Source organism: Anolis sagrei, chromosome 6 (assembly GCF_037176765.1).
Source record: "Anolis sagrei isolate rAnoSag1 chromosome 6, rAnoSag1.mat, whole genome shotgun sequence".
Classification (NCBI taxonomy): domain Eukaryota; kingdom Metazoa; phylum Chordata; class Lepidosauria; order Squamata; family Dactyloidae; genus Anolis; species Anolis sagrei.
Window position 1 is genome coordinate 20,548,600 of NC_090026.1, and position 26,061 is coordinate 20,574,660.

General features: G+C 42.5%; 1 protein-coding gene across 2 annotated transcripts in view; it reads right to left on the reverse strand.

Moving 5' to 3' along the window:
* TTYH1 (tweety family member 1) overlaps nt 1–26,061 on the reverse strand; it is an 87,667-nt gene that overhangs the window by 46,237 nt on the left and 15,369 nt on the right. For both annotated transcript variants that reach the window (XM_060780448.2, XM_060780449.2), the window contains exon 2: nt 18,608–18,780. In XM_060780448.2, the coding sequence (XP_060636431.2) occupies nt 18,608–18,780 (173 nt within the window). The remainder of the gene's footprint in view (nt 1–18,607; nt 18,781–26,061) is intronic.

Here is a 26,061-nt window from a genome sequence, read left to right on the forward strand (position 1 = left end):
CTTGACATACATCTGATGAAATTCTCTCTTTTTTAACCAAACTGTTAAAGGCAAATAAGTCCCATCCTATTTTGTTTTGGCTTGTGGTTGTAGTGGTTGTTATTTGTATCTGGCCATGCTGAACTATAATCCCTAAGATTGTTTGTAAACGGCTAGGCTAAATTAACTGGCATAAGTATAAAAATAAACCTCTAGAATAAATATGTCCCTAGCAAATATCCAGGAAGCTCGGTTTAATAAGCAAAAATGAGTATTGTATATACTCGCGTATAAGCCTAGTTTTTCAGCCCTTTTTTAGGCTGAAAAAGCCCCCCTCGGCTAATACTCGGGTGAGGATCCCAGTGAGAAGTTGTGGGGCTGAAAGAAGGGCTTATTTCAGCCTCACGCCTTCCTGCCAGGACCCTCACCTCTCCAGACAACAACCCAGCTCTTCTTCCTCTCCTCTCTCATGCAGCATGCACTTTCTTCTCCTCTCTCGTGCAGCGCGCCTTCCACTTCTCCTCTCTTGTGCAGCACACACCTTCCTCTCCTCCTCTCTTGTGCAGCACACACCTTCCTCTCCTCCTCTCTTGTGCAGCTTACACCTCCCTCTCCTCCTCTCTCGTGCAGCATGCACCTTCCTCTCCTCCTCTCTTGTGCAGCACACACCTTCCTCTCCTCCTCTCTTGTGCAGCATACACCTTCCTCTCCTCCTCTCTTGTGCAGCACACACCTTCCTCTCCTCCTCTCTTGTGCAGCTTACACCTCCCTCTCCTCCTCTCTCGTGCAGCATGCACCTTCCTCTCCTCCTCTCTTGTGCAGCACACACCTTCCTCTCCTCCTCTCTTGTGCAGCATACACCTTCCTCTCCTCCTCTCTTGTGCAGCACACACCTTCCTCTCCTCCTCTCTTGTACAGCATACACCTTCCTCTCCTCCTCTCTTGTGCAGCACGCACCTTCCTCTCCTCCTCTCTTGTGCAGCATACACCTTCCTCTCCTCCTCTCTGGTGCAGCATACACCTTCCTCTCCTCCTCTCTTGTGCAGCACACACCTTCCTCTCCTCCTCTCTTTTGAAGCACGCACCTTCCTCTCCTCCTCTCTTTTGCAGCACGCACCTTCCTCTCCTCATCTCTCAATGCAGCTTGCACCTTCCTCTCCTCCTCTCTTGTGCAGCATACACCTTCCTCTCCTCCTCTCTTGTGCAGCATACACATTCCTCTCCTCCTCTCTTTCGCAGCTTGCACCTTCCTCTCATCCTCTCTTGTGCAGCATACACCTTCCTCTCCTCCTCTCTTGTGCAGCACACACCTTCCTCTCCTCCTCTCTTTTGAAGCACGCACCTTCCTCTCCTCCTCTCTTTTGCAGCACGCACCTTCCTCTCCTCATCTCTCAATGCAGCTTGCACCTTCCTCTCCTCCTCTCTTGTGCAGCATACACCTTCCTCTCCTCCTCTCTTGTGCAGCATACACATTCCTCTCCTCCTCTCTTTCGCAGCTTGCACCTTCCTCTCCTCCTCTCTGGTGCAGCATACACCTTCCTCTCCTCCTCTCTTGTGCAGCACACACCTTCCTCTCCTCCTCTCTTTTGAAGCACGCACCTTCCTCTCCTCCTCTCTTTTGCAGCACGCACCTTCCTCTCCTCATCTCTCAATGCAGCTTGCACCTTCCTCTCCTCCTCTCTTGTGCAGCATACACCTTCCTCTCCTCCTCTCTTGTGCAGCATACACCTTCCTCTCCTCCTCTCTTTCGCAGCTTGCACCTTCCTCTCCTCCTCTCTGGTGCAGCATACACCTTCCTCTCCTCCTCTCTTGTGCAGCACACACCTTCCTCTCCTCCTCTCTTTTGAAGCACGCACCTTCCTCTCCTCCTCAGTGCAGCACATACCTTTCTCCCCTCCTGTCTTGGCACCAGTCTTCCCCACTTCTCTTTATTCATACACAAACAGCATTTTCCCCAAAATGTATATTTTTATTTTTAAATTTACCAGTAGCTGCTGCACTTCCCACCCTTGGTTTATATTTGAGTCAATACATTTTCCCAGTTTTTGTGGTAAAATTAGGTGCCTTGGCTGTTGGCTTATATTCGGGTTGGCTTATACTCGAGTATATACGGTATTTTGAACATCTAACACAGGCATGGGCAAACTTTGGCCCTCCAGTTGTTATGTCTTAATTGTTGTTGTTGTTTATATTACTTGTTAATATATAATTCTGTTAATTCTGTTTTCCTTCAACATTTCCATTGGATGTTCTCACAAAATTATTTCTGTGACCAAAATTATTTAAAATTTTAAGCTCATTTAAGTCAAGGCTATAGTTTTTCAATGAATATCTCACAGAGCAGGTATAGGCAAACTTGGGCCCTTCAGGTGTTTTGGACTCCAGCTCCCACAATTCCTAACAGCCTCAGGCCCTTTCCTTTCCCCCTCAGCTACTTAAAGAAAAGGAAGGGACCTGAGGCTGTTAGGAATTGTGGGAGTTGAAGTCCAAAACACCTGGAGGAGCCAGGTTTGCCCATGCCCAATCTAACATTATTCTAGCAAATAAGAACATGTAATATACTAGCAGATATAGATACCAATAAGGCTTAAATATTCTAAAGGCACTAGATCCTGTCTGCTCATCGAAGTTAAGGAGGATCAGGCCTGGTTAGTACTTGGATAGGAAACTGTGAATTAATACCAGGTGCTGTAGGCTATATTACTGCTAAAACCACCTCTGAGTATTACTTGCCTTAAGAGACTTATATATAATGTGAATTAACAGGGGGGGGGGGGGGGTTTGGTCGTGTCAGGAGCGACTTGAGAAACTGCAAGTCGCTTCTGGTGTGAGAGAATTGGCCGTCTACAAGGACATTGCCCAGGGGACGCCTGGATGATTTGATGTTTTTATCATCCTTGTGGGAAGCTTCTCTCATGTCCCTGCATGAGAAGCTGGAGCTGATAGAGAGAGCTCATTCGCCTCTCCCTGGATTTGAACCTGCGACCTGTCGGTCTTCAGTCCTACCGGCACATGGGTTTTAACCCACTGCGCCACCGGGGGCTCCAATTAACAGGTGATTTGAAGGCATGTACACACACAAGCACACTGATACTAAGATACTAATGTGCTAATTAACTGCATGGTGATAAAATAGGAACAACAGGGATTTAGTAACCAAGAAGTAAAATCCTTTGTGACCTTCTAGAAATTAGAGTATAATGATGGAAACCAGGAGATGTTCTGATAGCAACTCAATTATAATGCAATAACAGTGTACTACCAGAAAACAGATTAAATGCTTCATCAGCAGGGGCTTAATACTAGCCTTGTAGCAGTAGAGTAGTAGTAGAGTAGCTCCTGTAAAAAGAACTGGTAATTCTTAAATGAGAGCAGGAGGCCTAGTGGCAATTCAAAAACAAATTAAATAGCAATAATTGGACTATTAATGTCCTTATTATAAGACAGCAACAATTATCTAGAAAGAATGCAGTAATCATCTAGTTAGAACAGATTGCAAAGGTAGCAACTGCATGTGGTAAAGATCCTGTACTGATCCATCAAAGAGAAATGAAAAGGTTCTAGTAAGAATAGAGTAGGAACTCTCTTAACAATTGAGGAGCTAGCAGAGAATATTGTATTCCTGTCCCAGTTATCCTGTGGCTTTTATTGCTATTTAACATGCAATGAACATCAGCTCTATACGAGGCAGCAAGGATCTACCAAGTAATCTGCTAACAAAGGGGATTTAGTATTGTTCTAGAGGCACATTTCAGCTGGTACAAAATGCTATGATTAGAGCCAGTAATTTGGATCACGTGATTCTAATTGTTCTGTCAACATCGCTGGCTTTAGCCTGATTTTTTGGACTGGTTCAAAGAACCGGTCGTTGTTTTTATAGCCCTAAACCAGTGCTTCCTCAAACCAATGCCTTTGAGACAGGTCAGATCACAACTCCTGTGAACTCTAGCTGGTGTAGACCCTATATTTCATGCAAATGCAGAATTTGGCATCAGACACAGAATTTGCCACCCTGAGAACCGTGGATGGCTGAATCAAGTCAAGGACAAGGTCAAGACCTGGGTTATAAATGCTTTTGTATAAGGTTCATAAATCCTGATGTGGGAGAGCAGATTCAATCACTTCACTTTGGAGGCAGGGGGTGCAACAGGATGAATGCCTCCACATAGAAAAGAGAAGAAAAGAACTTCCAAGAACTTTAATTTGTCTTTAGTTGCCTTGCAATGACTTTAAATCAAATGTTCAGGACTTTGGAAGCAAAAAAAAAAAAAAAAGAAAGAAAGAAAGAAAGAAAAGAAAGAAAGAAAGAAAAAGAAAGAGAAAAAGTAAGAAAAATGGATGTTGCTTATGTGTTTACAATGAGATTCTGCTTCTTCCAAATATACTTGGAATAAATCATTTTTGGACTCCAATCTCCCCAAACTGGCTGGCAATACTGGCATCAGTAGTTCAAAATCTGCACCATAGATCAAGAGCCCAATAGACCAGGATTATAATGCCAAACCACATACTTGGAAGCTTCAAATTTAACGTTAGCCTAAATTTTAATTAAAATTTCTGTGTAAATGGATTTGGATTGGGGTGAGGATCTAACATATCTTTTGCTTTTCAGATCCCATTCTGGGTTGTGTTAGTACGTTATCAGATTTAGATGTCCTGAGATAACCCTTCAACTCACATCAGCCTCTAGCTTGTGTACATGTTCAAGACTTTTTTCTTTAAGATTTTTTTCCATCCCAAGTCTTAATGGCAGTAATACATTCTCCAGATTTATCTTTAACTAAAAAGCAGCCATTGGAGGTTATCAGACCGCCAGCCACAAAAAACGAGTGGCATTACCCTTTCCTGTCTCAAATCCAAAATAAAGTGATTGTTGTACGAGAGACTGATGGTTTAACTGATGATTTAGAGGGAGTTGTGAGCTTTTTTGTAGCACAAAGTCATGGGCTCTCAAGTTGGGGAAATTCAAGTCTGGGAAATGATGGTTCTCTCTATGTGAGTAATTGGCCCGGAAAGTGCAGGGCCTTAAGGGCATTCAGGGGAGTCAGAAGTAGCAACAGCAGATAAGGAATCGAGTGAAGAGCTGAGTGATAAAGAGGGTTCCCATGAGAAACCATCTGTAGCTATGGAGATCAACAAAAGTATTTGTTTACAAATCATTCAGAGAGATTACGTGGGAAAGCTGTAAAAGAAATTCACAAGAAACGGAATGATTTCATGGGTGTCTGTTAGACAACAAATTGTTTACCTTAAGGTCAGTTCAGGCAATGCTACATTTGAGTGAGAAGCTAAGCCTGAGTTCTCTTGTTCCTGGTTCAAGTCAAGCTTTGGTTTTGGATTTAATATATCCTGGAAGTTTTCTATGTTCCTGTTCATGTACTCCTGATCAAGATTTACTAGTTATACCTTCTGGATTGTGGACTTAAAATGTATCTGTGATTTCTGGCTGTTCCTGGACTTTGTCATCTCTGAAACTTTATGAGACATTTGGATTATTGTCTGGTTATCACCTGTTGCTAAACCTTTTTGGATTATATATTTTCCTTTCTTATTCCTGATTTTTATATACTTTTATATGTTTTTTTTTACAATAAACTGTTTGTTTATATTTCTGGACTCTTGTGTTGTACAGTGTTAATAGGTGTTTCCAGGTCTGGGGTGCAACAGTGATGTATGCCACTCTTGGATTATTTTCACTTATAAAAGGAAAAGTTCCTTTTTACTCTGTAATAGTTAAAAAAAAGTTGGGAGTAATTTTGGGTGCAGAGGAAAATGAGCTGCTTACATATTTCTTCATTTTTCTTCTCTTATGACTAATTATATGTATTTTTAAAAAAGAAAACATTGGCCCCCTTCTCAAACAATACAATTATACTATGGCTGCATCCTATGGAATCCTGGAATTTGCGATTCTGGGACAGAATTCTAATTACTCTATAAAACTGCAAACTTTAGGATGCATAAAATGAAGCCATGGTATGAGAAGAAGGAATGCATCTAGTCTTTAAATGCTATTTTAATTGTGTTTTTATTGCATTGTAACTTTTACACTCTTGGCACAAGTATTTAATTGTTTTCCAATTTTTATACGCATATGTATATGTATTTGCCTTGGTTTTGATTTCTATTGTATTGTGTCATTATTTGCCGCCTTGAGTCCCTATGGGGAGAAAGATGGAATAAAAATGAACCTCACAACCTCTGAGGATGCTTGCCACAGATGCAGGCAAAACGTCAGAAGAGAATGCTTCTAAAACATGGCCAAAAATGTACAACAACCCAAAATGAAGATAAAGAAGGAGCAGAGGAGGTGGAAAAAAGATGAAGTTGATGATAATGGAGAAATAGACTGTTGTGTGTTTTAGAAGACTTTCATGGCCAGAAATACTGGGTTGCTGTGAGTTTTCGGGGCGGTATGGCCATGTTCCAGAAGCATGCTCTCTTGATGTTTTGCCCACATCTATGGCAGGTGTCCTCAGAACTTGTGAGGTTTTACAGCCATACAGCCCAGAAAACTCATAGCATCCCAAGACTGTTATAATTGTCTGATGGGAAAGAACCTTAGGAAACTAGCACATTTTTCACAGCATTTATTGTCTACTTTGCTTCACAGTTATTAATCTTTAATTCAGGGTGCATCTCTTCTAATGCAGACCTTGTAAAACTTAAACTCCCACAGTTCCATAGCATTGTCAAAATGTGTTCATTCCACAGTGTGAATATACTCAGAGCCTACAAAAGCTTATAAATCCAACTTCTTTTCGTCAAGGTGCTCTCAAAGGTGCTTCAAAATCCCTTTGCACACTGGTATTCCAGACTAACATGGCCATCCTATTTTGAACTCTCAAAGCCAACAGAAAACCTTCCCCTGCAAAAATGCTATAGATGGATACTGCCATTAGGTGCAGCTTTTTTATCATTCTTCCTAACTTGATGGGAAAAGCTACACCTGCTAAAACCCTCCCTTCCACCCAACTGTTGAAGAAAGACTATTGGGGCCAACCTTGTATTGTGTCTGGCAACCTCATAACAAATGCCCCCAGCCTCGCCCTCCCTTGAACCCTGAACTCCAAGCCGTCATTCAGGAGGCGAACAAGCCCAGGACGTCCCTGGCTACAAATGTGTGGGCCACAAAGCACCATTTGCATAAATGGGGTGGCCTGCATGCCAAGCAGAAGCCTAGCAAGGAGCCCGAAGCCTGCCCCTAGCAACCCCTTAGCAATGGCTTTTGTGCCTCGCACCATGGGCCGATCCCACCTCCATTGTTGGGTTCCCTTGGCTGTTGGGGGATTTGGAATGGTTTACGCTGTGGGGCAGGGTCTCTTTAAGCACTCCTCCCCCCCCCAGCCCCCCAAGCTACCCTGGCTGGGGCCAAGCAACAGAGCAGCCATTGTTTTCTACCATGAATGGCTACAGTCTTGGCGTGAATGGGAGCCTTCTCTCTCTTTTTTATTTTTTGTGGTTGCTGGGCTGGTTCCCAAAGTGGCTGGGAATGGACCCCAATGCGACCCTTGTCAAATTGGGACAGGGATGGGGTGTTTCTTTGCAAGAAGGGAGAGGATATGTGAAGCAAGGGAAAGACGGGGGGGGGGGGCATTTTTGGAGAGATGGATCGGATCCTGGAAGATCGGAAAAGGGGACAACAGTAGGTTAGGAGATGCATTGGAGACCTTACTCTTCCTTTGACTCTTCTGTCATTTCCAACTAAATTATTTTTTTCAGTCTGGTAAGCTCTTTGGAGAAGTATAGTCCTGGTAGAATGGAAGAGATTCAGGAGTGTCTTAGATTTTCTAGGATTTAAAAGGGACATATAAAAGAAATGAGGTAAGGGAGAAATTGCCAAAGAGGAATTCAAACCAATAGCCAGCATATATACATAAGTTAGGAAAAATTTAGGAAAGCCAAAGATAAAGTTAGGAAAATCGAAGTGCAAAAGGAGCTCAGGCTTATTGGGGAAATCAAGAACAATAAAAAGGGCTTTTGCGGGGGATTATGTCTGTAGCAAAAGTAAGAACAAGGAAATTGTATAAGTGACAGAGAAATACTAACAGGAAACAGAGAAAAGGCAGAACTGTTCAACACCTCCTTTTCCTCAGGTAAAGGTAAAGTAAGGTAAAGGTTTTCCCTTGACATTAAGTCCAGTCGTGTCCGACTCTGGAGGTTGGTGCTCATCTCCATTTCTAAGATGAAGAGTCAGCATTGTCCATAGACACCTCCAAGGTCATGTGGCCGGCATGACTTCATGGAGCACTATTACCTTCCAACTAGAGCGCTATTATCTTCATGGAGCACTATTACCTTCCCACTATTGATCTACTCACATTTGCATGTTTTCGAACTTTTAGGTTGGCAGAAGCTAGGGCTAACAGCAGGATCTCACCCGGCTCCCCGGATTTGAACCTGCGACCGTTTGGTCAGCAAGTTCAGCAGCTCAGTGCTTTAACCCACTGCGCCACCGGGGCCTTTTTTCCTCAGTCTTCTATTAAAAAGGTAACAGATCTCGATTTGGGGATAATGGAGGAGATGATACATTGGGGGCCACATGAGCCTTGCAGTTGTCTTTAAAGGACTATTGAATCCATGGATAGAGAATTCGTGGATACAGAAGGCCAACTCTAATTCTTTTTACATAATAGTTGGTGCTCTTTAGTTTTTATTCAATTTGGGTCCCTGATGTTATTGAATGACAACTCACATAACTTTTGATTATCCACCAAACGGACTGGGGATAATGGGAATTGCAACCCAACAGAACATATGGCTCTGAGGTTGGGGAAAGGTTAGAGGACATTTTAACATTAGAACTCATATCCACAAGCCTTTTTCCTGAATTCAAGGCTCACTATCCTGGCTAAAGAGAACAAACTCAAGCCTTCCATATGTCACTCTATCATCTCCCATGAGTTCTAATCATGATGTGTAACAATGAGGAATATAGGAGTTGTAGTCCAACATCTGGAAGGCCACACAAATGACATGGCAAGCCAGATTCGACCCACGGGCCTTAAGTTTGACACATTTGCAGTAGGGGAAACACAGCACAAAATTGGTAAAGAGGCAATAGAGCAATGTCTGGCTAATCTAAATGAATTAAAGTCTCCAGGGCTAGATGAATTCCATCCAAGGGTATTACAAGAACTGGTAGACATCATTTCAGAGCCAATGGCAATCATCTTTGAGAATTCAAAAAAACCTACTCCTCTTGCCTTCATTAAGATCTCGGACAACTTGTACTGAAAGGAGAGGTGTCCCTTTGATCAAAAGTTAGTTATGTTTCCAAGTTGATCCACAGTGTCTACCCACAATCTGTGGTTGCTGTCATATTTTAGATCTAGTCCAACAATGTTTCTTCAGTACATACTACCAATTGCCTTATTACATATGTAACCCCGTGCTCTCTAACGTTTTACCAAAGGAAAAATGGTTCAAGCAGCAAAGGCAGAGAGAAATAGCAGCGGCGTATGATCTGAGAGGTGTAGGTCCAGCATCGCCTGCGAAGTCATTGCAAGCTGCTTCAGATGGTGCATATGAGGAAAAATATTAATTGGGCCTCACATTGATTTATCATGGGGAATATTCTAAGAGACAGGGCTGAAAGAGCCTGCAGGCCCACAATAGGCCTCATTGTCAACGTGCAAGTTCAAATTGTGTTTGGATCTGCAGAAAGAACAGATCATCTCTCTCTGTATTATCCAGCCTCCTTGAAGTTTATTTTAGAGAGCAAAAACATCCAGGCATCATTGGGAACATCTGTTGATCTCATTTGTACTCAACACGCTCTGAACTTAAAAGCACCTGACCCCATGTCTGTTTAATTAAAGGCTTTGTTAAAAAGGAAGAAACCCCTTCAAAAGAAATATGGCCTATCTAGTTTCACAGAAATTATTTTTACAAGCAGGACTATAATGTTAACATAATACAGTGGGACATGGGGAACATGTGGTCCAGAAGCTGTGTAAGGCCCTTTCACACAGTCTTTTGAAGCCTTCCAAGCACCCCTACAGAATTAGTAACCACAATATATGCGACTGAAATCATTACAATGTTGATTGTGTGGTCTCTGTGGTATCTACCCTGTGGTGAAAGGGGATATTATAGTACCCTTCTGAATCACAGAAAGTCACAACGTCTGCTGGTGAATTTGGGAAATAAAGGTGGCAGTAATAGCACGGGTGACGTGGCAGTATAGACTTTCAAGACTCCAGGATATTATGGCCCTATGTGTTTAAGATAGCAAAGATAAATTACAAGACGATTTAGGAAATACAGTCCTTACAAAGGTTCTTGGTGAACCACATACTTTCCATTTTACAAATGAAAACAAGGACCTATGAGGCCGGGAAACATCAGATTGTGGTCAAGATAGGAAGAATCTACAAAGCAGAAGAAGCAGCAGGAAAAAAAGACAAGCTAGGAGAAGCTGCAGCAGATTGTTTTTGCCTGAGCTGTCAGAAATATTAAAAAAATTAACTAGGTATTTTTAATTACAAAAATGTGAGTCAAGCACTGAAAGGGCTAAATGGATGCAATGGCCCAATAGGTGTGCCTGTAGCTTAGTACACCTCAGTGAAGTTGCCCTCATTATGAAGAGGCTTCAGTCTGAGAGAGGCCTCAGTGTGAGAAAGGCCTTAGTATGAGGTAAACCTCAGTGTTAGTAGGCCTCAGTGTGAGGTACGCCTCAGAGTTGAAGTCCAAAACACCTGGAGGGCCAAAGTTTGCCCATGCCTGTTTTTTAAGATTACCGGTGACTTCTGGCCTCATCACATTAGAGGGAAAAAATCTACTTAAAATCCGGTTTCTGCCTCCTACCGAATTCTGGGGTTTGTAGTTTAGGGAGGATCCTTTAGCAATCTCCCTAAACTACAAACCCCAGAATTCTGCAGGAGACAGAAACCAAATTTTAAGTGGATTTTTCTCTAGTGTGATGAACCTTGATTTTTTTTTTTTTGGGAAGCAAATGGCTTTCTAAATCAAAGCGAGGTGGCAACAGGTGAACTGGAAGTACCGAGGTTCTAAGTTCCAATTTTTCATGGGACACTGGATATTCATATCCAGAGACTAGTTTCCCATCTTTCTCACCCTGAAATCCAGCTACACATTTTCCAAATCAGACCAAGGATGTAGCTCTGACAGGGAAAGCAGGAGTGCACAGGACTCCCAAATTATATTTCCATCTCCCAGCCAAATTTTCCTTCATTCCTCCAGTTTCTAGCCTTGCAGCAACATAAACATTAGGCCTGGGTAACAACGCAAAAATTTGTTTCTAAAATCGATTTGTATTTGGGGGTTTTTTTTGTTTTGATATTTAAAATAATTACAAAATTTTCCTTTTAAAAAGTTCGATATTTACGAAATTTCGTAAATGGTAAAAAATTAACGAATCGATTTCCGAAACAATAATGAATCGATTCGTTAATGGCGGACGCGACCGCGAAATACGCTAAAAAACCTCCAAAAACTTCTGAAGCTTCCCTCTCCCTCTGTTGTTGACTGTTGGTGTGATATTATAAATTTTTTTCACTAATTAAACCATAAAACTGGCCCAGACATGCGGAAATAATAACGAAACGACCTCAGAACAATAACGAAACGAATACAATAACGAAATACGAAGCATTTACAAAACGTGTTTAAAAATTCGTTTTTTTTAATGATTGCTCCAGAATGGTTCGTTATCGTTTTGTAATTGGAAAAATTAACGAATTATTAACGAATTACGAATTAACGAAACGAAACCGCCCAGGCCTAATAAACATCATTTGAATGTTTAGATATATGTTTTAGGCATTCAAACAAAAAGGGGAAGCAAAGTTACCAAGACAATGCAAACAGCGAATATGAATATGACTTAAGAGTGAATTATTCACTCAATATCATTCGCACACTATCTCAAGATGCTAGAAATTTGTAGAATGGAATTTCAGGAAGAGATTCATATTTAAGAAGGAAATACCATTTTGCCCCTTTCTCTAAATTATTCGGGCAGTTCCTGTTTTCTCTTAACTGGCCCAGGATACTCTATGTCTCTGACATATTATCATTGTGATGGTGGTTAATATTAGGAATTCTTTTGTGTGTGCATCTATACGTACCAGTCTTCAGTCTCCTTCTCATGACCTTCAAGAGTTAAATATCTGAGTGAGGAATAGATGCATCTTGACTTTTGCTGTATATCCACATAAATGTGCAAATGTGGACACAAAAATAACAGCGCATTACTTGCCTCCCATCTGCTAGTGTCTTGTTAGTAAATGCTGCTGAACGTGTTTGAGCTGTTGCTTATCTATAATAAGTACAACCAGATCCATTTGGAGCTTAAACATTCTGTTAAGACATCCTTAAGCTTTCCAAAAAGGAAGCTGTTATGATCAGTTTACTAGAACACCGTTGCTTTGGAAACTAGGGCAGAACAAGCTGTTGCACAGTAAATGAATGAATACAGCATACGGAAGGCAGAAAAGAGTGCTCAACAATGTGTAATGGTGGGGGAGAGGGCATTGTTGTGATGAAAATAACCAGGGTGGGCCCTGCCAAGCAGTGGATGCCAGGAGCTGAGAGTGTGGCAAGACGTTGGGAAGAACCTTGTGCCCTAAACTAGTTTGCTGCCCTTGGATGTCGCACAACATGCTGTTCATTCAGCAGTGCTGAAATAAAATTCAGCCGAAATAAGATTCATCTACCAGTAGTCAGCTTCTATAAGTAGAATTGGAAAGCCTACTGACTTGTCCTTTGTCTTGGACAGCAAAATATATTGGGTTAGCCTCGAGAATGATAGATTGTACTGATGCACTATTAAACTGAGAGCCATAGGGATTTGTCTTCTGCTTCCTCCTTCATTCAGTGTAAATAACAACTACACGTAGTGCTGAATTAAATACAGGTGCAGTCTGCAATCATACCTTCTTTCAGGTAGGCAATCCTTTATTTTATTTTTCCACAAAGTGATGCACCAATGTTTATTCATTCAACCTTTTGTTTTTGTTTTTTTGGTGCAACGCTATCAGCGGGATTGTGACTGTTACTGTTTTTTGTCGGAATTTCACAAGACGTATACACACTGCCAGACCTATTTGGGTGGTAAAATTTAGTACCTCACAAACCTCATTTAATGCCTGGTCTAAACCCCAGAACAGATTCACACATTAATTAATATAGAAGTCACCAGATGCCACTGTTCTGTGTTTTTTGTTCTTCCTTTACTGGTTCAATGTAATTTTGAGAATCATGTAGCCTTCCAGAGGTTGTTGAATTATAACTCCCAGTAGCCTGTAGTTTATTGTTGTTGTTGTTGTTGTTGTTGTTGTTGTTGTATTGTCGAAGGCTTTCATGGCTGGAATCACTGAGTTGTAGTTGGTTTTTTGGGCTATATGGTCATGTTCTAGAAGCCTCTCCTGACATTTCACCTGCATCTATGGCAGGCATCCTCAGAGGTTGTATTAATAATAATAATAATAATAATAATAATAATAATAATAATTTATATACCACCCTATCTCCCCAAAGGGACTCAGGGCAGTTTACAGACAAAAGTAACAAAGTGCCAAACATTCATTGCCAAAATGAATTACCAATAACAATAAATCAGCTGGAGCAGCAGTGGCCTGGTAGAAGGCAATGGTTGTATGAGCTAGTTAGAAATCGGGACCTGACTATCTTCGTCACTGCATCTTCTCTTATGAACCTGCAAAGACTCTAAGATCTTCTGGGAAGGCTCTTCTCTTACTCCCACCCCCGTCTCAGGCATGGTTGGTGGGGACAAGAGAGAGCCTTCTCGGTGGTGGCTCCCTCAGCTCTGGAACTCCCTCCACACGGAGATTAGGCTTGCACCCACCCTGTCCATCTTCCGCAAAGATCTAAAGACGTGGATGTTCTGCTGTGCTTTTGACTAGACAATTCCAAGATAGTTTGGCCCCAGCTAAGACCTAAAATCTTACCCTTGCACTTTACTATTGTTCTGTACCCAACATTATAATGCTCTATCTTACATTGCCTTCTATCTCTACTGTTACGCAGTTTATCCATCAGTTCTATCCTCACAATTGATTTGCACAAGTCAGCCCACCCATGCCCAGAAATTGATCATTATTGCAAGTTCATTGGTTGTTGGTTTGATACTTGCTCTTATATTTGGTTATAATGTTGTTGTTTTATTCTGTTTTATGCTGTTGTTTATGTATTTTAATGTGTTACATGTTAACTATGTTGATCAGGCTCATCCCCATGTAAGTCCTTCCAAGTTCCTCCAGGGAGATGGAGGTGGGGTACACAAATAAAGTAGTAGTAGTAGTAGTAGTTGTTGTTGTTGTTGTTGTTGTTGTTGTTATTCCTGGAAATGACAGTTCAGCAATTGATTTTCCACCCCTACTTGAAGGTAAAGTGAATTCATTAGAAAGTGTGCAAAGCTATCCAGGTGTATGGGGAGTGTGATCAGGTTCATGAAGTCACAGCAGGAGCAGTTTATGCTATGCACAGCCTGCTTCTGCAGCAAATTCACAAAACAGAGATCAACTCTGGTGAGAAGATGTATACAGTATTCCCTCACTTATTGCAGGGTTTCCGTTCCAGAACCACCCTGGAAAATCCCTGAAGTAGGGATGCCATATTAATTTTAATATTTATATATTATTTTATATATATTATTAGGAGCCCCCTGTGGTGCAGTGGGTTAAACCCCTGTGCCGGCAGGACTGAAGACCGACAGGTTACAGGTTCGAATCCGAGGAGAGGCGGATGAGCTCCATCTATCAGCTCCAGCTCCTCATGTGGGGACATGAGAGAAGCCTCCCACAAGGCTGATAAAAACATCAATTCATCTGGGCGTCCCCTGGGCAACATCCTTGCAGACGGCCAATTCTCTCACACCAGAAGCGACTTGCAGTTTCTCAAGTTGCTCCTGACAGGGGAGATATATATATATATATATATATATATATATATATATATATATATATAATTTTCTTCCCTGTGGTTTCTTACCTGTCTCCCAGCCCGCCCTGCCTGCCTCCCTGGCCTGCGCAGACCCTGCCAGAGCCTTCAAAGCCATCCAAGCAGCAACAGGCCAGGGAGGAAGGCCTTCCCCGCCGCACCTCAGGCCACCACACTTCCAGGTTCTGTGGAGGCCAGGGAGGCAGGTCTTCCCCACTGCACCTCAGGGCGATGCACTTCCAAAGTCCCTGGCCTCCACTGGACATAAATATTTTATATTTTGTATTTTCTATTAATATTTTCAAAAGCCCGCAAAACAGCGAGTCCACTAAAAGCGAACCGCGAAGTAGCGAGGGAACACTGTAATTTGAATAGAACACAGTAAGTGTACTTCTATAGCTGCCCCTTTGACGGCAATGTTATTCCTACACACTTGTAGGAATAATGTAGTATCATTAATTTGTGTAACCTTGGAGGTACCTGTTTGAAGGGGATTTCTTTGAGACAGTAAAACGTTAATGTGTGTTTCAAACGCTTTATACAGAGCCGAGTTGGTGTGTCTGTTTGTGTGTGAGTACAGGGGAGGGTGGGGAGATGGAGGGCAATGGTGGCAGAAACAAGTGGAGCTGGCAAGGGATTTGCGGAGAGTACAGGGCCTGAAATAACAAAAAGACAAAGGGGCCTGGTGAGGCGGCGATGGGATAGAGAGAATGGGGCACAATTTCCTATTCTCCTGGAGGAACAAGAGGTTCATTGTGGTTTCAGGACAGAAAAAGGGGGTGGGGATGATCGGGAATGAATGGACATCTAGTGTGAGAGTCAGGAGCGAGCTGTGAGCATCCTAAAAGGAGCAGGGAAAGCAATAATATTTCAGAAAACAACATCTCAATAGGAAAGATGCTGGGGGTGGCAGGCTTTTAAAGGAGCAATAGTGGATACCTTGTAGTGTGCATATGATGGGGCAAGGAAATCACTCTGGGCTTTAATCTGAATGTTAAAGGAGTCACTTCACATGTTAAATCTATTTCAGGAATAGTTTTCAGCACCTAAAATAGCTCCTTTAAAGTTTAGAATGAAATCCATGGTGGATGAATGAAAGGCACTATCTACCGTTTTAGCTGCATATGAGTGCACATAGCTACTTTGTTCTCACTTAGGGTGCATCTACACAGTAGAATTTATAACACTTTGATTGTAATGGCTCAATGCTATGTAGTTTTAGCCTAACTTATAAGAAATGTCAATGAATAGACTTTGAACTGGAATTGTGGACTACGATTTGGATTGGGGACTTAAGCTTGCTTGTGTTTTAATATTTTAATGGTTTATATTTTAATGTATTTTATAATCTTGTTGGTCTACTTAATGCTAATTGTTTGTATTGTGATTATTGTTTGTTGGCATCTAATGATTGCCAGTAGAAAGCCGTCCTGAGTCCCCCCTCGGGAGTTGAGAATAACAGGATATAAATGTTTGAAATAATAATAATAATGATAATAATAATAATAATAATAATAATAATAATAATTCTCTGCCAAAGAGTGCTGGTGCCTCACCAAACTCCAATTCCCATGATTCTATAGAATTGAGCCATGACAACTAAATGGTGTTGAATTGCATTATATTGACAGTGCAGATGCACCCTAAAGTTCAAGATCATCCCAGGATCTGCTCTTTCCAAAACCAAAACAGAATGTATCTCCCTTTATGAGCCAATTAGAGCCTTAAGATTGGCTGGGGAGGCCCTGCTCTCGGTCCCACCTCCCACACAAGTGCGACTGATGGGGACGAGAGACAGGGCCTTCTCAGTGGTGGCTCCTTGGTTGTGGAATTCCCTCCCCAGTGACATCAGGTTGGCCCCATCCCTCCTGGTCTTCAGGAAACGGCTAAAGACCTGACTCTTTATACAGGCATTAGGAGAATAGGATAACACGGAATTGACCTCAGCTTGAATAATGACCATGAGAAAATCAATAAGTACGGAAACCAAGACTCTGCACTTTGTTATGTTTTTAATCTGTTATGTTTTTAAATTTGTTTTATTGCTTTTATGTGTGTTAATTGTTTATATGTTTTAACTGTTTTATAGTTTGATATGACTTATTTCATGGTTGTTTTATGATGAGGCATTGAATTTTTGCCAGAGTCCCCTGCAAGGTGAGAAGGGGGGAGGGTATAAAAAAGTAAATAAATAAATAAACTCTCAGTTTCATATGTGAAAGGGTCAAAGGTATGTGGTGTGTGGATGTAAAAACAGTAGAGCTCAAAATACAGACATACATAGAATCACAGAATCCTGGAGTTGGAGGAGGACCCATAGGCTAGTAAGTCCAACTCCTCACTTCATGAAGGTAGGACAACTCACCCACCACCTCTCTAGATATTTAGTTGCATTGCTGAACTGATTGTACTGTCAAGAATCTTTTATTGAAATCCACCGTCCTGTAACTTAAAATCATTAAACAATTATCTGCAGCAGGCAGCAAACTTCCACCCTCCCCTCTATGACAACCGCTTAGACTAGCAGTTCTCAACCTTCCTAATGCTGTGACCCCTTAACACAGTTCCTCATGTTGTGGCGACCCCGCAACCATAACATTATTTTTCTTGCTACTTCATAACTGTAATTTCGCTACTGTTATAAATCGTAATGTAAATATCTGATATGCAGGACGTATTTTCATTCAGTGGACAAAATCTGGCACAAATACATGATACTCCCAAATTTGAATACTGGTGGGATTGGGAGAGATTGATTTTGTCCTTTGGGAGTTGTAGTTTCTGCGATTTATAGTTTACCTGCAATCAAAGAGAATTCTGAACTCCAACAATGATGGAATTGAACGAAACTTGGCACACAGAACTCCCACGTCCAACAGAAAATACTAGAAGGGTTTGGTGGGCATTGACCTTGAGTTTTGGAGTTGCAGTTCACCTACATCCAGAGAGCAAAGTGGACTCAAACAATGATGGATCTGAACTAAACTTGACATGAATCCTCAATATGCCCAAATGTGAACACAGGTGGTGTTTGGGGAAAATAGACCTTGACATTTGGGAGTTGTAGTTGCTGGGATTTATAGTTCACCTACAATCAAAGAGCATTCTGAACCCTACCATCAATAGAAGTGGCCCAATCTTCCCATACAGAACCCACATGACCAAGAGAAAATACTGTGTTTTCTGATGGTCTTTGGTGACTCCTCTGACACCACCCATGCAACACCCCCCCCCCCCCCCCCCCAGGTAGAGACACGCTACTTTAGCCATATGAGGTCAAAGATCTTACTGTCAGTATGGAAGCCTTCTAAGAGACATTTCACTCTTTTAGAGTAGGGAAAAGACCTATACAGAAGTTGGGAACTGGCCAAAAAGGGTGTCACATAGAAAGCAGGTAGACATCTGGGGAAGCCAAGGAAGGACATACTTAGCCCAAAGGCTTGAGGTTCTCCACATCGAAGCAGCTGAGATTTGGCCTGAAATTTCTTCAGCCTCCCAAGGTGCCCAGGTTATGCTGCCAGACTCCCTGTATCAATATCCCCTGAACTCTTTGAAATGGTCATATGACTAGTCAAATAAATAAATAATTACTATTAATATCCCCTGGACTCTCCCACTTCTCTCACACCCTCAACCCTGCAGTATGTATCCCTATTGCTAGGTTCAGACTGACTGCTTTGGGAAAACAGGAATCTTTATTTACCAGCAAACAATAACTGCCGCCACGCAGCTCCAAGTGATGCAGCAAACCCTTTGTGTCTTGGTTTCTTCATCATCTTCGTTGCTGCAGCAGCAGAAGCGAATCAGGTAGACGCAGATGAGAACTAGGCTGATGGCAAAGCAGAGGCCTGAGATGCTAGCCAGAAACAGCAGGGCCTGCAGAGTGAGGAGAGAGTTAGAAAAACAATGTTAAAGAACAAGGTGGAAGTTTATATTGGGTCCTTGGACTGTCACACAATCAGGCAAAAAAGGGTCAATCCATGCTCTTCTCTTCAAGCATGAAATGCAAATCCTCACCCTTTCATTGTCACATTTCTAGTTCTGCGCAGGAAAGGGTGCAGACAAATAGAAAGGACAGAGCAGTTAAACTTTCTATATCCAATTGGCCCTCCACCTTTTGCATATTTGATTATTCACGGATTTGATTAATATATTCCCTCTAGGAATTGCTAGGTCAATTTCTGGCATAGATTTGCACTGGAGGACCTAGAGATTTCTAGAACAAACACTCTTCTAGGCATATGTAGGTTCTCCAGTGTCATTCTATGGTCAAAGTCCACAGACGTTGCCTACAGAGCTGCACTAGAGGAACTAGAGCAGTGGTTCCCAACCTTCCTAATGCCGCAACCCCTTAATACAGTTCCTCATGTTGTGGTGGCCCCAAACCTAACATTATTTTTTTGCTACTTCACAATGGTAACTTTGCTACTGTTATGAGTCGTAATGTAAATATCTAATATGAAGGATGTATTTTCATTCACTGGACTAAATTTGACACAAATAACCGATATGCCCAAATTTGAATACTGGTGGGGTTGGGGTGGAAGTATTTTTTCATTTGGGAGTTGTAGTTGCTGGGATTATAGTTCACCTACAATCAAAGAGAATTCTGAACTCCACCAACGATGAAATTGAATCAAATTTGGCTCACAGAACTCCCATGACCAAGAGAAAACCTTGAGTTTGGGCCCAAATGTGAACACTGGTGGAGTTTGGGGAAAATAGACCTTGACATTTTGGAGTTGTAGATGCTGGGATTTATAGTTGACCTACAATCAAAGAGCATTCTGAACCCCACCAATTGGGCCAAACTACCCACACAGTTCCTGAGACCACTGTGACCCTCACTAATGATAGATCTGGACCAAACTTGGCACACAGAGCCCCCATGACCCACTCTACATCCTGGTGTGGTTGGAAGAGTTTGGAACATGGATGATGGAAATTGCAGTATCTTCACTCACTTCTTCAGACCATTGCGACCCACAACAATGACTGATCAAGATCGAACTTGGCCCACAGAGCTCTTATGACCCACTCTATGTCATGGTGTGGTTTGTAGGTTGATGGGGCATGGACGATGGGTCCGTGTTTTCTGATGGTCTTTGGCGACCCCTCTGACTCCTTGCAACCCCCCCCCCCCCCGGAGTCCTGACCCCCAGGTTGAGAAATGCTGATTTATAACCTTCAATCCTGTGAAAAAGCTTCCATTCTTCCGTAATTTCCACACCCAGTTCTTTTTTGAAAGGGGTAAATCCTCAGAGGCTAAAAGGCACATCTAGTGGAGCTTTGCTATTCCACAACCCCATTTTTCTACCCCTATCCAAAGAAATACACAGAGAAGAATCCCATTCTGTATGTATATGATGCCATATGGATTTTATGCTTTATTTGAAGCAGGCTGGATTGTTTATTTGTTCTGTTGCGAGCTGCCGCCTTTGGTTTTTCTATCAAAATGAAAGGTAAGCTATGAATATCAAAAATGCATCAAGAGGCCTGATTCAGCCGGAGCTTCTAGTCTTTCAGAAAACATGAAAGGCCTTCCACTTCAGGAAAACACCGAGTGAATTTTTATGAGCCTGCAGCCTTCTTCATATTTGAGTGCGATCTTTTGGGATTTGGGGAAGGGATTTTTGAATTACAGTTTTCCATTCATTGTGTTTTCGTGCTGAAGGGTTTTAAAAAATGAAATTTGAAAGCCACATTGAGCTATTTGGGATGTGAATTAAATGCTAGGATTACTACCTATGCATCTATACCAGGCATGGGCAAACTTGGGCCCTCCAGGTGTTTTGGACTTCAACTCCCACAATTCCTAACAGCCTCCCGGCTGTTAGGAATTGTGGGAGTTGAAGTCCAAAACACCTGGAGGGCCCAAGTTTGCCCATGCCTGATCTATACTGCAGAATTAATGCAGTCTGATTAATGCACCAATGGCTCAATGCTATGGAAACCTGGGATTTGTAAAAAGTTAAAGTGGTGTCAAACTGCATTAATTCTACAGTGCAGATACAGCCATAGTCTTGGGGCATTTTACATTGCTGACCTTCAAAATTGCCTTGACTTTTGAAATGTGAGGATTGACTGCAGAATCCGAAATAAATACTGGAGAACGACACATTTAAAGATTCACTCTAATTAATTTATCCTTTCCTTATCCACATACATACTACGCATGTTTGACGTTTGCGGAAAGGTGTAGTTACGGGTCAGATATAAAGGCATTGGCTCCTAAGAATTCTGCCCTTCAATTCCACACATTCTAGCACTGGTAAGAAGGAGGCATTCAAAACCATTTACACCTAGGGCTTTAATTTTTTTTCTATGTTTACATTCCCTTGATAATTTTGATTATTCCTTTCCTTTCAATGCCTAAACTGTATTTTTAAAATACTCAGCTGAAGTTGTCTATCACTGCAATGCTAGAAATATGGGTGTCAAAGAAATATGTAATGGAGTGTCAGAATTTGTATTTGAGAAGAACAGTGCACTCATTTCATATACCTCCATATAGAGTGGTGTTTTTCAACCTGGGGGTCAAGACCTCTCGGGGGGGGGGGTCAACGGGGTCACCAAAGACCATCAGAGAAACACAGTATTTTCTGTTGGTCATGGGGGTTCTGTGTGGGAAATTTGGCCCAATTCTATTGTTGTTGGGATTCAGAATGTTCTTTGATTGTAGGTGAACTATAAATCCCAGCAACTACAACTTCCAAATGTCAAGGTCTATTTTCCCCAAGCTCCACCAGTGTTTACATTTCGGCATATTGAGTATTTGTGCCAAGTTTGGTCCAGATTCATCCTTGCTTTGTTCCATGGTGCTCTCTGGATGTAGGTGAACTACCACTCCAAAACTCAAGGTCAATGCCCACCAAATCCTACCAGTATTTTCTGTTGGTCATGAGAGTTCTGTGTGCCGGGTTTGATTCAATTCCATCATTGATGGAGTTCAGAATGCTCTTTAATTGTAGGTGAACTATAACTCCTAGCAACTACAACTCCGAAATGACAAAATCAATCCCCCCACCAACCCCACCAATATTCTAATGTGGGCGTATTGGTTTTTTGTGCCAAATTTGGTCCAGTGAATGAAAATACATCCTGCATATCAGATGTTTACATTATGGTTTACAACAGTAGCAAAATAACAGTTATGAAAGTAGTAACGAAAATAATTTTATGGTTGGGGGTCACCACAACATGAGGAACTGTATTAAGAGGTCACTGCATTAGCTAGGTTGAGAAACACTACTATAAAGAAGATGGATATGGACCCCAAAGGATCATCACCTTACTCCTCGGATACAAACATTTGCACATACACCAGAATTATAAAACCTGTTTTTCTGGAGAGAAATGGGTCTCAGGATGTATCAAGCTACATACAATCACCTCTGAGTATTCCTTGCTTATGAAAACCCTATAAAATGCAAGGGGTCACCACAGATTGACAAGCAACTTGAAGGCAAACACACACAGAGAGCCCATTGGATTTATGCTATTACTGCCTGAGGCATAACAACAAGAGCAGTGGATGGTATGGAAGTGTTTATCTGCCTCATGTACTCTCCCTCCCCATCTCACAAACGTACAAACAGATTACAGGCAATCTGACAATTCGCCTCGGGCTTAGACACCACAATCTCTGCCCACGGCAGCTGGCAGGACCAGGGGGATCGGTTGGCGGGGGCAAGGGAGGGGTCAGTTTGTTATACCCGCCGGCCTTTCAAGGCCCGAAAGCATCACTAGTCACGAGAAGGAGGACGCATGCAAGTATATACAGTCATCATCCATTTGGACAAACTGCACGATGGGCAGAAGCAGCCTAGCACCAAACACAGCCCATCCTTCTGCTGCACATCCATCTATCCTCCCAAAAGTTTCATAACCCAAGATGCATCCACACTGTAGAATTAATGGAGTCTGACATCACTTGAACAGTTATGGCTTAATGCTATGCAATCATGGGAGTTGTAGTTCGATGAGGCAACAGCACACTTTGGCAGAGAAGGTGAAAGGCCTTGTGAAGCTGCCAGTTCCATGATTCCATACCATTGAGCCATGAGAGAAAAAAGACTTCCTTGAGCATAAGCTAGCTACACTCCCTTCATACCTGGGGTCAGAAGGAAGGGCTCTTGTATCAGAGACACGGATGCCCCTGAGCATGTGCAGAGCATTGTCCTCTCAGTAGCACTGACTAGCTACATTCTCTTCCAGTCTGGTATCACGAGGAAAGGGTTTCATAAGCTAGCTATACTCCCTTCATACCAGGGATCAAGAGGAAAGGGTTTCAAATCAAGACAATGCCTCTGAGCATATGCAGAGCACTGTTCTCTCAGCAGCACTGACTAGATACATTCCCTTCATACCAGGGATCAAGAGGAAAGGGTTTCAAATGAAGACAATAATGCCTCTGAGCATATGCAGAGCGCTGTCCTCTCAGTAGCACTGGCTAGCTATACTCCCTTCACACTAGGGATCAGGAGGAAAGGGGTTTCAAATCAAGGCAAGAATGCCTCTGAGCACATGCAGAGAACTGTCCTCTCAGTAGCACTGACTAGCTATGCTCCTTTCCAATCTATCAAGGAATTTCAAGTCAAAGACAATAATGCCTTGAGCATGTGCAGAGTGTTTCCCCCTCAGCAGTATGAGCTAGCTACATACTCTTTCATCTCAAACAAGCAGGCAGGGTTTTCATATCAGAGCATGTCCAGAGCACTTTCCACTCAGAAGCACTGACTAGCTACAACTTCTCCCATCAGGAGGATGGCCTTCCAAAATCATATGATTCCCCTGAGCATGTGCAGAGTGCTTTCCCCCAGCAGCACTGACTAGATGCAACCTCCCCCATCTGGGGTCAGAAGAAAGGGCTTTCAGGGTATACAAGAATGTCCCCGAGCATGAGCAGATAACTTTCCCCTCAGCAGCATGTTCCTTCCTCTCTCAAATCAGAAGAAAGGGCTTTCAAATCACAGACAAGAATGCTCCGAACGAAGCATGTGCAGAATGCTTTGCGCTCACCAGCACCAACTACTTACGCTCCTTCCTGCCTGGAATGAGGAGGAAGGGGTTTCAAATCAGAGGCAGGACTCTGCAGATTGGTGGAGAGACAAGAAAGCTACAAACACACATAAACAGGATCAGCGGCAGCTGTGAGGCTCAGCCTGACCTACATATCAGCCGGGCGAGGATGGCCTGGTCGCGGGCACTGCTGCGAGGGGATGGGATGCTGCTACAGACTGCCGCCCCCTCACCTGCCAGAGGGAGGCTGCGCAGATCCAGCCTGGGGTTCCCCACTGCCAAAGGTGCACCTACACTATAGAATTAATGCAGTCTGACACCACTTTGAGTGCAACGGCTCAGTCCTATGGAAGCACCAGCACGCTTTGGCAGAGAAGGCCAAAGACCTTGTAAAATTGCAATTTCAATGATTCCACAGCATTGAGCCATGGCAGTTAAAATGGTGTGAAAGTGCATTAATTCAACAGTGTACCTGCACCTTAGGAAATCTAGCATGGAAAAGGATGCTGAAAACCCCACTTCTACCCTGGCGATGTAGCTAAATGGGAGCATTGCCTCCTCAAATATGAATTCTTTCTAGCAGTACAAAGAGTTTAACATGGGGTGCATATACACTGTGTTTCTCAACCTGGGGATCTGGACCCATGGGGGGGGGGGGGTCATGAAGGGGTGTCAGAGTGGTCACCAAAGATCATCAGAAAACACGGCATTTTCTGTTGGTCATGGGGGTTCTCTGTGGGAAGTTTGGCCCAATTCTGTTGGTGGAATTCAGAATGTTCTTTGATCGTAGGTGAACTATAAATCCCAGCAACTGCAACTCCAAAATGTCAATTTTCCCCAAACTCCACCAGTGTTCACATTTCGACGTACTGAGTATTTGTGCCAAGTTTGGTCCAGATCCATCATTGTTTGAGTCCTCAGTGCTCTCTGGATGTAGGTGAACTACAACTCCAAAACTCAAGGTCAATGCCCACCAAACCCTTCCAGTATTTTATCTTCGTCATGGGGGTTCTGTGTGCCATCATTAGTGGAGTTCAGAATGCTCTTTGATTGTAGGTGAACTATAAATCCCAGCAACTACAACTTCCAAATGACTAAATCAATCCCCCTCTCAATCCCACCAGTATTCAAATTTGGGCATATCGGGTATTTGTGCCAAATCTGGTCCAGTGAATAAAAATACATCCTGCATATCCGATATTTACATTATGATTCACAACAATAGCAAAATTACAGTAATGCAGTAGCAATGAAAATAATGTTATGGTTGGGGGGTCACAACAACATGAGGAACTGTATTAAGGGGTCGTGGCATTTGGAAGGTTGGGAACCACTGCTGTAGAATGAATGCAGTTTGACACAACCTTAACTGCTATGGCTCAATGCTGCAGAATCATGAGATTTGTAGTTTGGTGGGACACTAACACTCTTTGCCCTTTTAAAACTATATTTCCCATTATTCCACAGCATTGAGCCATGGTGGTGCCATACTGCATTCATTCTACAATGTAGCTGCATCCAGAGTGAGATTAATGAGTGGATGGTTAGATGGGCAAAGCAGTCAATAGAAGGTACATGCATGCATATAGGGAATAAACATATAAAACTATGCCTTGAACAGGCCTGGACAGGAAAAACAATTTGGACATAAAACCCCAGGACAGAATGGGAGAAAGATAAACAAAGCTATGTCTCTTTCTCCTCTCTTCCTTAAACTGGCTGAATATACAGCTCCCCTGACACGCATTAATCCGGCTAATTTGATCTGTTTGTTTTAAAAAGCACTTTCAATATTTGAATCCCCTAATCCCAAAGCCAAATCTCTTGGCTGGTGTGAAGCAACCCCATTTCATTGTCGTCAATAGGGCTCGATCCCTGTGTAGCGAAAATCACAACACTGTGGGGCTTGCATAACAAAAGATGGAACAGCGTGGCTTGTATGTGTGTCTTTTGTACACTTAAAGTTTCCCATGCATTGCACCCTTAACGTCCATTTAGCGCCGGTTCATTTAAGGACAGAAAACACCCAGTTTGTGCCCCAGTTACTGGAGGATTCAAACATCCCTTTTGGTGGCAGCACTGTGTTCTCCCAGCCATGAACACGATTTAGTCAATGCTGGCAGTCCCAAGTATCTG